Genomic DNA, 13,740 nt, shown 5'->3' with positions numbered 1-13,740 from the left:
TAAAAGAAATAAATAGATCATGATTCAAATTCTAGTTGTCAGTGAAGATACAACATTGAGGAACTTGTGAATTCCAAATAATAGTCTTTAATATATATAAAAGTTATCAAAACAGGATTTTATGATATACAGATGTAGTACAATATTTAAGCTTTAATCTTCATCAGGTGTTATGATCCACTACACAAAAATGAAGAAGGCGAAGCTAATGGTATAATTAATAAAATTGAGTTAATAACCATATACTTGTGAAGTCTGTATCTTAAGGTAGTGATAACACTTTTTCCCATATGAACATGGTCTGTATAAAACCTTTGGCAACAGTCAGTATTTCCCAAAAGTCCATTAAATTTTAATGACTTCAATGTTTTTAGAATGTATTTCATGTTATGTACTTTGTATTGAATCATGTTATGTATTATTTTGAGTCATATACATGTGAATACGTGTGTGTATTTACTCATTAATTTTACTTATTTTAACAGTTCAGAAACTGTTGCCAGATGTTGGTATATCCTGCTTTCTGGATCTGTGCTTATGAAAGACTCCATGGTCTTGCCTCCTTGCAGGTACATTTACATTTGCTGCTTTAGAATATGTGGCAGGCAAAGTTAATATTACAACTATTTATTTTATCTCTAATGTTAAACTGTTTTATGTAGGATGTATATTTCCTCTCAATAGGTGATAAATTTTATGAATGTGCTTGCTTGCTGGTACTATTGGAAATACTAGGAAACAACTGACAATTCATATTTTTGAGAGTGTAATCTTTAAGTTTACATTGTGACATAGTATCTTTTATTTGGTCTTAATTTTTATATGAGATTTGATCTGATTTATCTGATGGTTTTCGGATTTATTGCTACTATTAGTGGTTATAGAGAGGGTGATCTATTTTAATAGTTAAGAAATGGGTTTTTAGAGTAAGGCAACTAGATTAAAGTCCTGATTTATCACTTACTGTTGTATGACTTCGTACAAATTTTAGTGTCTTTGTAAAATCAGTACAATAGTACCTATTTGAAGTGTCTCTCTGAAGTTTTAGCAATCTCTACCACTCAAAGCTCTCAACAGAAGACTGTAAACATTGGCAGTCGAGAGCCAGACTACATGAGTTCATGTCTAATGTTCTACTATTTTTGGGCAAATTACCTAATCATGACTAGTTTTGAGGAATATATGAGTTTTTTATATACATATATATCTTAGAAGAGTGCCTGACTGTTATAAGGAATTGTTAATTATCACCATCATAATTATTAGGTAAAACAAGAGAAGGGTGGTTGGTCACATGTAGTGTTCTTCAAGAATTTAGTTTCTAGAAAGTGGCATGAGAAATTCCAACCACTAGAAGGAAAAAAATCTATAGCCAGGAATACTCTATCCAGCAAGGCCTTCATTTAGAATAGAAGGAGAGATCGAGTTTCCCAGAAAAACAAAAGTTAAAAGCAAAACCAGCCACGTCCCTGTCACACACGATGCCATCGGCCTGTGGGTCCCAAATTGACAGTCTGGCTGCCCTCCTGCCTGAGTCAGCATGCATGGCCTGCCACCTGCTCAATGCCAAGTCAACACGCCGTCACCTCACATTGCCCAGGGCTCAAATTGACACTCTTTCAAATTCCAGCCCCTGTGCTCAAGTTTGTGCACAAAAGTGGGCATAATTATAACAGCAAAATGAAGCAACCCAAACATCTATTTCTATGGAATATAGAATGGATAAAAGGAGTATGCTAGGCTGAGAACATCTCCAATAAGCACATCAAAGAACAATACATACAGCATGATTCTGGTTAGTAAAAAAAAAAAAAAAAAACCTGGGAAGAATAAAACAAGATGAAACCAGAGAGGGAGACAAACCATGATAGACTCCTAAGTGTAGGAAAGAAACTGAGGGTTGCTGGAGGGGAGACAAGGTGGGGTAACTGGGTGATGGGCATGGAGGAGGACACGTGATAGAATGAGCACTGGGTGGTGTATGCAACTGATGAATCACTGAACTCTACCTCTGAAACTAATAATACACTATATGTTAATTAATTGAATTTAAATAAAGAATTTATTCTCTAAGCAATTATTAAGATTTGGGGGGACTAATATTAAAATTTGGTGACGTAAAAACAATTTTTTTTTTTTTAAAGATTTTATTTATTTATTTATTTGAGAGAGAGAGAGAGAAACAGCATGAGAGGGGATAGGGTCAGAGGGAGAAGCAGGCTCCCCGCCGAGCCGGGAGCCCGATGCGGGACTCGATCCCAGGACTCCAGGATCATGACCTGAGCCGAAGGCAGTCGCTTAACCAACTGAGCCACCCAGGCGCCCAAAACATAATTTTTTACTGACTTATTTCCAATAATGTTGAGAAGAGACTTTTAGACTTTTAAAGCTTTTAGTTGCAGCTATTAGTTGCAAAACTTAAATTTCAATATCAGGGTATAGTCTACTTGATAGATGGTATGGGTCATCTCATTTTTTTTTTTTAATTAACATGAAATGTATTATTTGTTTCAGGGGTACGGGTCTGTGATTCATCAGTCTTACACCATTCACCACGCTCACCATAGCACATACCCTCCCCAATGTCCATCACCCAGCCACCCCATCCCTCCCACCCCCCTCCACTCCAGCAACCCTCAGTTTGTTTCCTGAGATTATGAGTCTCTTATGGTTTGTCTCCCTCTTGTTTCGTCTTGTTTGATTTTTCCCTCCCTTGTCCTATGATCCTCTGTCTTGTTTCTCAAATTCCTCCTAACAGTGTGATCATAGGATATTTGTCTTTCTCTGATTGACTTATTTAGCTTAGCATAATACCCTCTGGTTCCATCCATGTCGTTGCAAATGGCAAGATTTCATTTTTTTGATGGCTGCATAATGTTTCATTGTGTGTGTGTGTGTATTACATCTTCCTTATCCATTCGTCTGTTGTTGGACATTGAGTCTCTTTCCGTAGTTTGGCTATTGTGGACATTGCTGCTGTAAACATTGGGGTTCATGTGCCCCTTCGGATCACTACATTTGTATGTTTGGGGTAAATACCCAGTAGTGCAGTTGCTGGGTCCTAGGGTAGCTCTGTTTTCAACTTTTTGAGGAGCCTCCATACTGTTCTCCATAGTGGTTGCACCAGCTTGCATTCCCACCAGCGGTGTAGGAGGTTTCCCCTTTCTCCACATCCTCCCCGAGCTCTGTCATTTCCTGACTTGTTAACTGTAGCCATTCTGACTGGTGTGAGGTGGTATCTCATGGACGTTTTGATTTGGACTTCCTTGATGCTGAGTGACGTTGAACACTTTTTCATGTGTCTGTTGGCCATTTGGATGTCTTCTTTGCAGGAATGTCTGTTCATGTCTTTTGCCCATTTCTTGATTGGATTATTTGTTCTCTGGGTGTTAGGTTTGATAAGTTCTTTATAGATTTTGGGTACTAGCCCTTATCTGATAGGTCATTTGCAAATATCTTCTCCCAATCTGTTGGTTGTCTTTTGGTTTTGTTGACTGTTTCTTTTGCTTTGCAAAAGCTTTTTATCTTGATGAAGACCCAATAGTTCATTTTTGCCCTTGCTTCCCTTGCCTTTGGCGATGTGTCTAGGAAGAAGTTGCTGCGGCTGAGGTCGAAGAGGTTGCTGCCTGTGTTCTCCTCTAGGATTTTGATGGATTCCTGTCTGACATTGAGGTCTTTCACCCATTTTGAGTCTGTTTTTGTGTGTGGTATAAGGAAATGGTCTAGTTTCATTCTTCTGCATGTGGCTGTCCAGTTTTCCCAACACCATTTGTTGAAGAGACTGTTTTTTTCTATTGGACATTCTTTTCCTGCTTTGTCGAAGTTTAGTTGACCATACGGTTAAGGGTCCATTTCTGGGCTCTCTATTCTGTTCCATTGATCGATGTGTCTGTTTTTGTGCCAGTATCATACTGTCTTGATGACAGCTTTGTAATAGAGCTTGAAGTCTGGAATTGTGATGCCACCAGCTTTGCTTTTCTTTTTCAACATTCCTCTGGCTATTCTGGGGTCTTTTCTGGTTCCATACAAATTTTAGGATTATTGGTTCCATTTCTTTGAAAAAAGTTGTGATGGTATTTTGATAGGGATTGCATTAAATGTGTAGACTGATCTAAGTAGCTTAGACATTTTCACAGTATTTGTTCTTCCAATCCATGAGCATGGAACGTTTTTCCATTTCTTTGTGTCTTCCTCAATTTCTTTCATGAGTATTCTATAGTTTTCTGAGTACAGATCCTTTGCCTCTTTGGTTAGATTTATTCCTAAGTATCTTATGGTTTTGGGTGCAATTGTAAATGGGATCGACTCCTTCATTTCTCTTTCTTCTGTCTTGTTGTTGTATAGAAATGCCACTGATTTCTGTGCATTGATTTTATATCCTGCCACTTTACTGAATTCTTCAGTTCTAGCAGTTTTGGGGTGGAGTCTTTTGGGTTTTCCACATAAAGTATCATATTATCTGCAAACAGAGTTTGACAACTTCTTTGCTGATTCAGATGCCTTTTATTTCTTTGTGTGGTCTGATTGTTGAGGCTAGGACTTCTAGTACTATGTTGAATAGCAGTGGTGATAGTGGACATCCCTGTCGTGTTCCTGACCTTAGGGGAAAGCTCTCAGTTTTTCCCCATTGAGAATGATACTCACTGTGGGTTTTTCATAGATGGCTTTTATGATATTGAGGTATGTACCCCCTATCCCTACACTGTGAAGAGTTCTAATCAAGAAAGGATGCTGTACTTTGTCAAATACTTTTCTGCATCTCTTGAGAGGATCATATGGTTCTTGTTCTTTCTTTTATTAAAAATGTATTGTATCACGTTGATTTGTGGATGTTGAACTAACCTTGCAGCCCAGCAACAAATCCCACTTGTTCGTGGTGAATAATCCTTTAAATGTATTGTTGGATCCTATTGGCTAGTATTTTGATGAGAATTTTTGCATCCATGTTCATTAAGGATATTGGTCTGTAATTCTCCTTTTTGATGGGGTCTTTGGTTTTGGGATCAGGGTAATGCTGGCCTCATCAAACGAGTTTGGAAGTTTTCCTTCCATTTCTATTTTTTGGAACAGTTTCAGAAGAATAGGTATTAATTCTTCTTTAAATGTTTGGTAGAATTCCCCTGGGAAGCCATCTGGCCCTGGGCTCTTGTTTGTTGGGAGATTTTTGATGACTGCTTCAATCTCCTTAGTGGTTATAGGTCTGTTCAGGTTTTCTATTTCTTCCTGGTTCAGTTTTGGTAGTTGATACAGCTCTACGAATGCATCCATTTCTTCCAAATTATCTAATTTGCTGGCATAGAGTTGCTCATAATATGTTCTTATAATTGTTTGTATTTCTTTGGTGTTGGTTGTGATCTCTTTCATTCATGATTTTATTTTTTTGGGTCCTTTCTCTTTTCTTTTGGTAAGTCTGGCCAGGGGTTTATCAATCTTTTTAATTCTTCCAGAGAACCAGCTCCTAGTTTCGTTGATCTGTTCTACTGTTCTTTTGGTTTCTATTTCATTGATTTCTGCTCTGATCTTTATTATTTCTCTTCTCCTGCTGGGTTTAGGCTTTATTTGCTATTCTTTCTCCAGCTCCTTTAGGTATAGGGTTAGGTTGTGTACTTGAGACCTTTCTTGTTTCTTGAGAAAGGCTTGTATTGCTATATACTTTCCTTTTAGGACCGCCTTTGCTGCATCCCAAAGATTTTGAACATTTGTGTTTTCATTTTCATTGGTTTCCATGATTTTTTTTAATTCTTCTTTAATTTCCTGGTTGACTCATTCATTCTTTAGTAGGATGCTCTTTAGCCTCCATGTATTTGAGTTCTTTCCGACTTTCCTTTTGTGATTGAGCTCTAGTTTCAAAGCATTGTGGTCTGAAAATAGGCAGGGAATGATCCCAATCTTGGTACCGGTTGAGACCTGATTTGTGACCTAGGATGTGATCTGTTCTGGAGAATGTTCCATGGGCACTAGAGAAGAATGTGTGTGTATTCTGTTGTTTTGGGATGGAATGTTCTGAATATATCTGTGAAGTCCATTTGGCCCAGTGTGTCATTTAAAGTCTTTATTTCCTTGTTGATCTTTTGCTTAGATGATCTGTCCATTTCAGTGAGGGTTGGTGTTAAAGTCCCCCACTATTATTGTATTGTTGTCGATGTGTTTCTTTGCTTTTGTTATTTGGCTTATGTAATTGGCTGCTCCCATGTTAGGGGCATAGATATTTACCATTGTTAGATCTTCTTGTTGGATAGACCCTTTAAGTATGATGTAGTGTCCTTCCTCATCTCTTATTATAGTTTTTGGTTTAAAATCTGTCTGATATAAGGATTGCCACCCCAGCTTTCTTTTGATGTCCATTAGCATGGTAAATAGTTTTCCACCCCCTAGCTTTAAATCTGGAGGTGTCTTTGCATCTAAAATGAGTCTCTTGCAGACAGCATATCCATGGGTCTTGTTTTTTTATCCAATCTGATAGCCTGTGTCTTTTGATTGGGGCATTTAGCCCATTTACATTCAGGGTAACTATTGAAAGATAGGAATTTAGTGCCATTGTATTGCCTGTAAGGTGACTTACTGTGTATTGTCTGTGTTTCTTTCTGGTCTATGTTGCTTTTAGGCTCTCTCTTTGCTTAGCGGACCCCTTTCAATACTTCTTGTAGAGCTGGTTTCGTGTTTGCAAATTCCTTTAGTTTTAGTTTGTCCTGGAAGCTCTTTATCTCTCCTTCTATTTTCAATGATGCCTCGCTGGATATAGTATTCTTGGTTGCATATTTTTCTCATTTCGTGTTCTGAATATATCATGCTAGTCCTTTCTGGTCTGCCAGGTCTCTGTGGATAGGTCTGTTGCCAATCTAATGTTTCTACCATTGTAGGTTACAGATCTCTTCTCCTGAGCTGCTTTCAGGATTTTCTCTTTGTCTCTGAGACTCGTAAGTTTTACTATTAGATGTCGGGGTATTGACCTATTTTTATTGATTTTGAGAGGCGTTCTCTGTGCCTCCTGGCTTTTGATGCCTGTTTCCTTCCCCAAATTAGGGAAGTTCTCTGCTGTAATTTACTCCAGTATATCTTCTGCCCCTCTCTCTTTCTTCTTCTTCTGGGATCCCAATTATTCTAATGTTGTTTCGTCTTAAGGTATTGCTTATCTCTCAAATTCTGCCCTTGTGATCCAGTATTTGTTTATCTCTCTTTTTCTCAGCTTCTTTATTTTCCATCATTTGGTCTTCTATATCACTAATTCTCTCTTCTGCCCCATTTATCCTAGTAGTTAGAGCCTCCATTTTTTTTTTTTTTAAATTTTATTATGTTAGTCACCATACAGTACATCATTGGTTTTTGATGTGGTGATCCACGATCCATTGTTTTCGTATAACACCCAGTGCTCCATGCAGTACGTGCCCTCCTTAATACCCATCACCGGGCTAACCAATCCCCCCTCCCCACTTCCCTCTAAAGCCCTGTTTCTTTCTCAGAGTCCATAGTCTCTCATGGTTCATCTCTCCCTCCAATTCCCACCCCCTCCATTTTTCCCTTCCTTCTCCTAATGTCCTCCATGCTATTCCTTATGTTCCACAAATAAGTGAAACCATATGATAATTGACTTTCTCTGCCTGGCTTATTTCACTTAGCATAATCTCCTCCAGTCCCATCCATGTTGATGTAAAAGTTGGGTATTCATCTTTTCTGATGGCTGAGTAATATTTCATTGTATATATGAACCACATCTTCTTTATCCATTCATCTGTTGAAGGGCATCTCGGCTCTTTCCACAGTTCGGCTGTTGTGGACATTGCTGCTATGAACATTGGGGTGCATATGGCCCTTCTTTTCACTACATCTGTGTCTTTGGGGTAAATACCCAGTAGTGCAATTGCTGGGTCATAGGGTAGCTCTATTTTTCAATTTTTGAGGAACCTCCACACTGTTTTCCAAAGTGGCTGTACCAACTTGCATTCCCACCAACAGTGTAAGAGGGTTCCCCTTTCTCCACAACCTCTCCAACATTTGTTGTTTCTCTCCCTGTCCATTTTTGCCATTCTAACTGGTGTAAGGTGGTATCTCAGTGTGGTTTTGATTTGGATTTCCCTGATGGCTAATGATGATGAACATTTTTTCATGTGTCTGTTAGCCATTTGTATGTCGTCTTCAGAGAAGTGTCTTTTCATATTTTCTGCCCACTTTTTGACTTGAATATTTGTTTTTTGGGTGTTGAGTTTGAGAAGTTCTTTATAGATCTTGGATACCAGCCCTTTATCTGTAGTGTCATTTGCAAATATCTTCTCCCATTCTGTGGGTTGCCTCTTTGTTTTGTTGACTGTTTCCTTTGCTGTGCAGAAGCTTTTTATCTTGATGAAGTCCCAAAAGTTCATTTTTGCTTTTGTTTCACTAGCTTTTGGAGATGTATCTTGAAAGAAGTTGCTGTGGGCGATGTCAAAGAGGTTACTGCCTATGTTCTCCTCTAGGATTTTGATGGATTCCTGTCTCACATTGAGGTCTTTCATCCACTTTGAGTTTATCTTTGTGAATGGTGTTAGAGAATAGTCGAGTTTCATTCTTCTGCATGTTAGAGCCTCCATTTTTTATTGCACCTCATCAATAGCCCTTTTGATTTCGACTTTGTTCGATTTTAGTTCTTATATTTCTCCAGAAAGGGTTTCTCTAATATCTTCCATGCTTTTTTCGAGTCCAGCAAGTATCTTTAAAATTATCATTCTGAGCTCAAGTTCTGACATTTTACTAATGTCCATATTGATTAGGTAGGTTTCTGGCAGTCGGTACTGTCTCTTGTTCTTTTTTTTTTGAGTTGATTTTTTTTCCGTCTTGTCATTTTGTCCAGAGGAGAATAGATGAATGAGAGAACAAAATGCTAACAGGGTAACAACATCCCCAGAAAATACACACTAAACAAATCAGAAAAGACCTGAAACTGGGGGAAAAGAAAGGGAAAGAAAGAAAAAAGAAAAAAAAGATAAGAATAAAAACAAAACAGAATATGATCAAATATAATCAGGCTGGTGCATTAGTGCCACACACTAGATTTTGAGCGTATTTTGGTCTGTTAGAAGAAAGTGCCTCCAAAAATTTTAAAGAAAGAAAACTTATATATGTACAAAAATAAGGGTTAATATGATGAAGGGATGGAATATGACTGTAAAGATGAAAATTATAGAAGATTTTATAAAAGGAATTGATAAGTTGGTTGAAAAAGAGGATTTAAAAAAAAAAAAGAATGTGATTAGGCAGGAGACTAGAACAAAGCCATACACTAGACATTTAGGGTATATTTTGGTCTGTTAGAAGAAACTGTATCCCAAAATTTTAAAGAGAGAACAGCTTATATACATATACCAAAAATAAGGTTAACTTCTGTGAAGGGATAGAATATGACTCTAAAAATTAAAAATAAAAAAGGTTTTTTAAAAAAGGGAATGATAGGGGCGCCTGGTTGGCTCTGTCGTTAAGCGTCTGCCTTAGGCTCAGGTCATGATCCCAGGGTCCTGGGATCGAGCCCCGCATCGGGCTCCCTGCTCAGCGGGAAGCCTGCTTCTCCCTCTCCCTCTCCCCCAGCTTGTGTTTCCTCTCTCGCTGTGTCTCTCTCTCTCAAATAAATAAATAAAATCTTTAAAAAAAATAAAAAATAAAAGGGAATGATAAAATGTTGGTTGAAAATGGGGAAAAAGAAAAATTCAAAAAAAATAAAAAAGAAAGTTAAAAAAAATTAACTTTTAAAGACTAAGTAATCATGGGGGGGAAAGCCATGAATTCTATGTGCAGTATTCCCCTAGTGCTGGAGTTCTGCCGTTCTCGGTAATCCGTAAACTTGGTCTTGGCTGGCTGTTCTTGCTGATCTTCTGGGGGAGGGGCCTATATCCGTGTTTCCCAAGTGTCTTTGCCTGAGGCAGAATCGCCCCGCCCTTGCGGGTCTGGGGTAAGTTACCTGCTCGGGTTTGCTTTCGGGAGCTTTTGTTCCCTGCAAGCTTTACATGCAGCGTTGGAGGACAAGAGTGAAAATGGCGGCCTTTAATCTCCACCCAGAGGAGCCGAGAACTCGGGGCCCTGCTCCTCAGTGAGCCCCCAGAGAAAAGCAGTCAGTCACTCCCATCTCCCCGGTCTCCGGCCACAGTCTGTGCTCACCTGGCCCGTGACTGAGCATTTCTTTCTCTGGCGCCCAACACCATGTGGAATCTCCAAACCCAGCAGATCCCTGCGGTGCGCTCCCGCACTGCTTCCCCCCGGGGAGGAAGGGGAGTCTTCACAGATCTGCCACTTGTTGGGTCCCTGCTGGAAGAGCAGTGGCCCGACTGTGCCGTGGATCACGGTTTATGGCCATCCGGAACTGAGAGCCTGCTCCTTGGCTCCGTCTCTGCAGCCGGCTTCCCCGCTCCGATACCTGGGAGCTCTGCCGCACTCAGGCACCCCTGGTCTTTCTGTGACCCCGAGGATCCTGAGACCACACTGTCCCGCGAGGGTTCCATTCCCTGCTTACCCACTGGAGTGACGTCCCTCAGAGGAGCAGGCTTCTACAAGTACCGATTTTATGCTCCGCTGCTCTATCACTTGCCGGTATTGGCTGACGGAGCCCACCCCCACCACGCCGTCTATCTTCCCGAATATTACCTCGGGTTCACTTCTCCGCACATCCTGCCTTCCAGAATGTGGTCGCTTTTCTGTTCAGAGAGTTGTTGCTATTCTTTTCTTCCATCTCCTGTTGAGTTCGTAGGTTTTTAGAATGGTTTGATCCCTTTTTAGCTGAATTCCTGGGACCAGACAAAATCCAGGTCTCCTACTCCTCCGCCATCTTGCTCCTCCCCTAGATGTAAAAATATTTATTCCCCTTATCGGGGCACCTGGGTGGCTCAGTTGGTTAAGCATCTCCCTTCAGCTCAGATCATGATCTCAGGATCCTGGGATTGAGCTCTGCATGAGGCTCCTTCCCCATCGGGGATTCTGCCTCTCCCTCTGCCCCTCCCCCCTTTTGTGCTTATGCCTTCTCAATCTCTCTCTCCCCCAAATAAATTTTAAAAATCTTTAGAAAATATTTATTCCTCTTATCATCAAGAGACAGAAACCACACAGTAATTTGAACAAGGACTGTAAAGAATTTTTTTTTTAAGAAATTAGGCATTGAGAAGGATAAAGGAGCTAAGGGAGAAAAGGTAAGGAAAGAACAAACCTGAAAGGGGGACTCTCTCCCCAAACCTGGATCTTAGAGCTTGTTGGAAATGTGTTAGCTGTAGCCCAGTAGATACTGGAGAAATTCACTGGGTTGCCTTGCACCAGATCTGGTACACAGTCACAGGGTCAAGGCTGACAGGGAGGGAACTGCTGAGCAGGAATGACAAGAGAACCTCCCCTCCCCCTGCTCGGGTGTGGTTAGGCCCTGAGGTTGGGGATTTGACTGACTGACTGACTGACTGACACACACACACACACACCCTTCCCCCCTCCCCCAAAGACAATTTTTCTATTGCATTGTTCTACTACCACTCTCTACTGACAGAACTTTAAATTTTTGGCAGGCAGAAGGAGAACATTGACTTGAGTCTAGACCCTTTATTACAAAGTAGATTTGAAACTGAGAGTGAATAGGGGCGCCTGGGTGGCTCAGTTGGTTAAAGTGTCTGACTCTTGATTTCAGTTCAGGTCATAATCTCAGGGTTGTGAGATGGAGCCCCGAATAGGGCTCTGAGCTCAGAGGGGAGTCTGCCTGGGACTGTCTCTCTCCCTTTGCCCCTCCCACCACTTACATGTGCCTGGGCTCTCACTCTCTAAAATAAATAAATAAATCTTAATATATATATATATATATATATATATATATATATATTTGCAATTGAAAGGCAGTCAGTAATTGGCACAGTCCACTTCCTTGGCTACTTAGCTTCCATATCAGTGCTTCTAAACATGTTTGAACTTCCATCCAACAGCAAAAGAATTCTGTTTATACCTTACAAGATAAAGCTGTCTTTCATACAAGTGAAGAATTTCTTACCCTCTCCCCAAAATAATGAGAGGTACAATCCTAATAGTCATTGCTGGCTATATGAATTACATACTTTATCACAGTGCTTCTGAATATTCTGCTATCTAAAGACTACCTTGTAAAGTTTACTTCCAACAAATTATATATAAAGTAAATATAGGGAAGAGAGGGACGAAGGAAATGGTTAACATTTACACAGATTTAGACATAATATATACAATAAACGAAGGAAAAATCTGTAAAGCTCCTATATTCCTTGTTGCTACGATTGGTCACAAGGTCGTAGTTGGTACCTCTGGCTTCCTTCTTTCACTCCCCATTCAAATACTTTTGCCCTAAGCCAGCCTTTCATCTGTCCTGAGTTCTCTGCTGATGATGTGAACAAAACTTTGATTTCTGAAGGGTCCTTAAATGTCCTGTGGTTGTGGTGGTGGCAGTTTTCCATTAACTTTGAATAGTAGACCTGGAAGTATAATGAGAAGTCTAAGTGAATCTCCTGGGCTTCAGATGTAGTCCTCTTGGCCCTCATTTTGTGCAGCAACTCAATTTCCCCTTATGATTGGAATCAATCACTCAGGCCCTTAGAGTAAGTAACCCCTCTCCCTGCCTGTTGGTTCAGCGGCCAGGTGGAAGTATTTAATTCAGTGGAACAGTTGTGTTTCCTGGTAGAAGCAATCTTCCATTGGGCACTAAGTCTCAAAACCAGCAGAGCTCAGAGTTTTTTGGATGGGAATCAAAAATTCTGTGAACGACTTACTAGGTATATCAGTGAGAAGAGGCACTGTCCTCCACGACAGAAAAAATCCATTGTAAGTAATCTGCCTCCAGGTGACTGGTCCCCCCAAGGAATGGTGCCATATCAGAGTCTCAGCGTTGATCTCTGATGTTCGCAGGCTAGGTTCCCAACAGTAGCATTAGCAGTTGAGCCGCTGCATATTCTGTCTCTGCCACCATGGCCGCTTCATTCATGGGCCCATTGAACAAGCACTGGTGTAGCTGGAGGAAGAGTTTGATTCACTTCCATAGTAGGGCATTTCATTTTGTTCACCTTATGATTAAAAGCCTCCTTCACAGAGCATGCCCTTGAGGCACTCATATGAGACACAGGTATCTTCAAAGTCTGTGCCCATTCTGAAAGAAGTGCTTCCGTAAACCTCTTCCCAGATTTCTCATTAGCAGTCTTCCAATCCTGTTCGTTCCAGATCCCTGAGCATTCAACCACACCATTAGTAACTGTCCGTGAATCTGTTTCAGTCAGTAATTCCGGCCATCTCTCAGTCCAGACAAAATGGACATCTCAGTGTACTGTGAAGTTCTATTCCCTAGGAGGATTTTCCTTTGCCACCTTCTTTCATGGTCACCCCTGAGTGACCTGTGGGCCATCCACTTTTGGATGGTACCAGCATACTGTGCAGACTCACTGTTTGAAATAGGCTCAAGGTTTTTCTTCCTCAGTCAGCCGGTCATAAGGAACTGCCCAGGTGGGCATAGGCATGGATTGAGGTAGAGGAGGCACTCTAGTAGGAGTTGATGTTCAAGGAGTCTGATCTACCTATCTGCTCCTGGGGGCGCCTGGGTGGCTCAATTGGTTAAGCGACTGCCTTCGGCTCAGGTCATGATCCTGGGAGTCCCAGGATAGAGTCCCGCATCAGGCTCCCTGCTCAGCAGGGAGTCTGCTTCTCCCTCTGACCCTCCCCCCTCTCATGCTCTCTGTGTCTCTCATTCTCTCTCTCAAATAAGTAAATCTTTAAAAATAAATAAATAAATAA

General features: G+C 40.7%; 1 protein-coding gene across 5 annotated transcripts in view; it reads left to right on the top strand.

Moving 5' to 3' along the window:
• The window catches only part of RAPGEF6 (Rap guanine nucleotide exchange factor 6), a 198,932-nt gene that overhangs the window by 27,383 nt on the left and 157,809 nt on the right, over positions 1-13,740 (top strand). For all 5 annotated transcript variants that reach the window (XM_044917076.1, XM_044917078.1, XM_044917077.1 and 2 more), the window contains exon 4: positions 486-569. In XM_044917076.1, the coding sequence (XP_044773011.1) occupies positions 486-569 (84 nt within the window). The remainder of the gene's footprint in view (positions 1-485; positions 570-13,740) is intronic.

The sequence above is a fragment of the Neomonachus schauinslandi genome, chromosome 7 (genome assembly GCF_002201575.2).
Source record: "Neomonachus schauinslandi chromosome 7, ASM220157v2, whole genome shotgun sequence".
In the NCBI taxonomy this organism is placed as follows: Eukaryota; Metazoa; Chordata; class Mammalia; order Carnivora; family Phocidae; genus Neomonachus; species Neomonachus schauinslandi.
The sequence above is the reverse complement of the archived record's forward strand: the minus strand, read 5'-3'. Positions and strand labels throughout refer to the sequence as shown.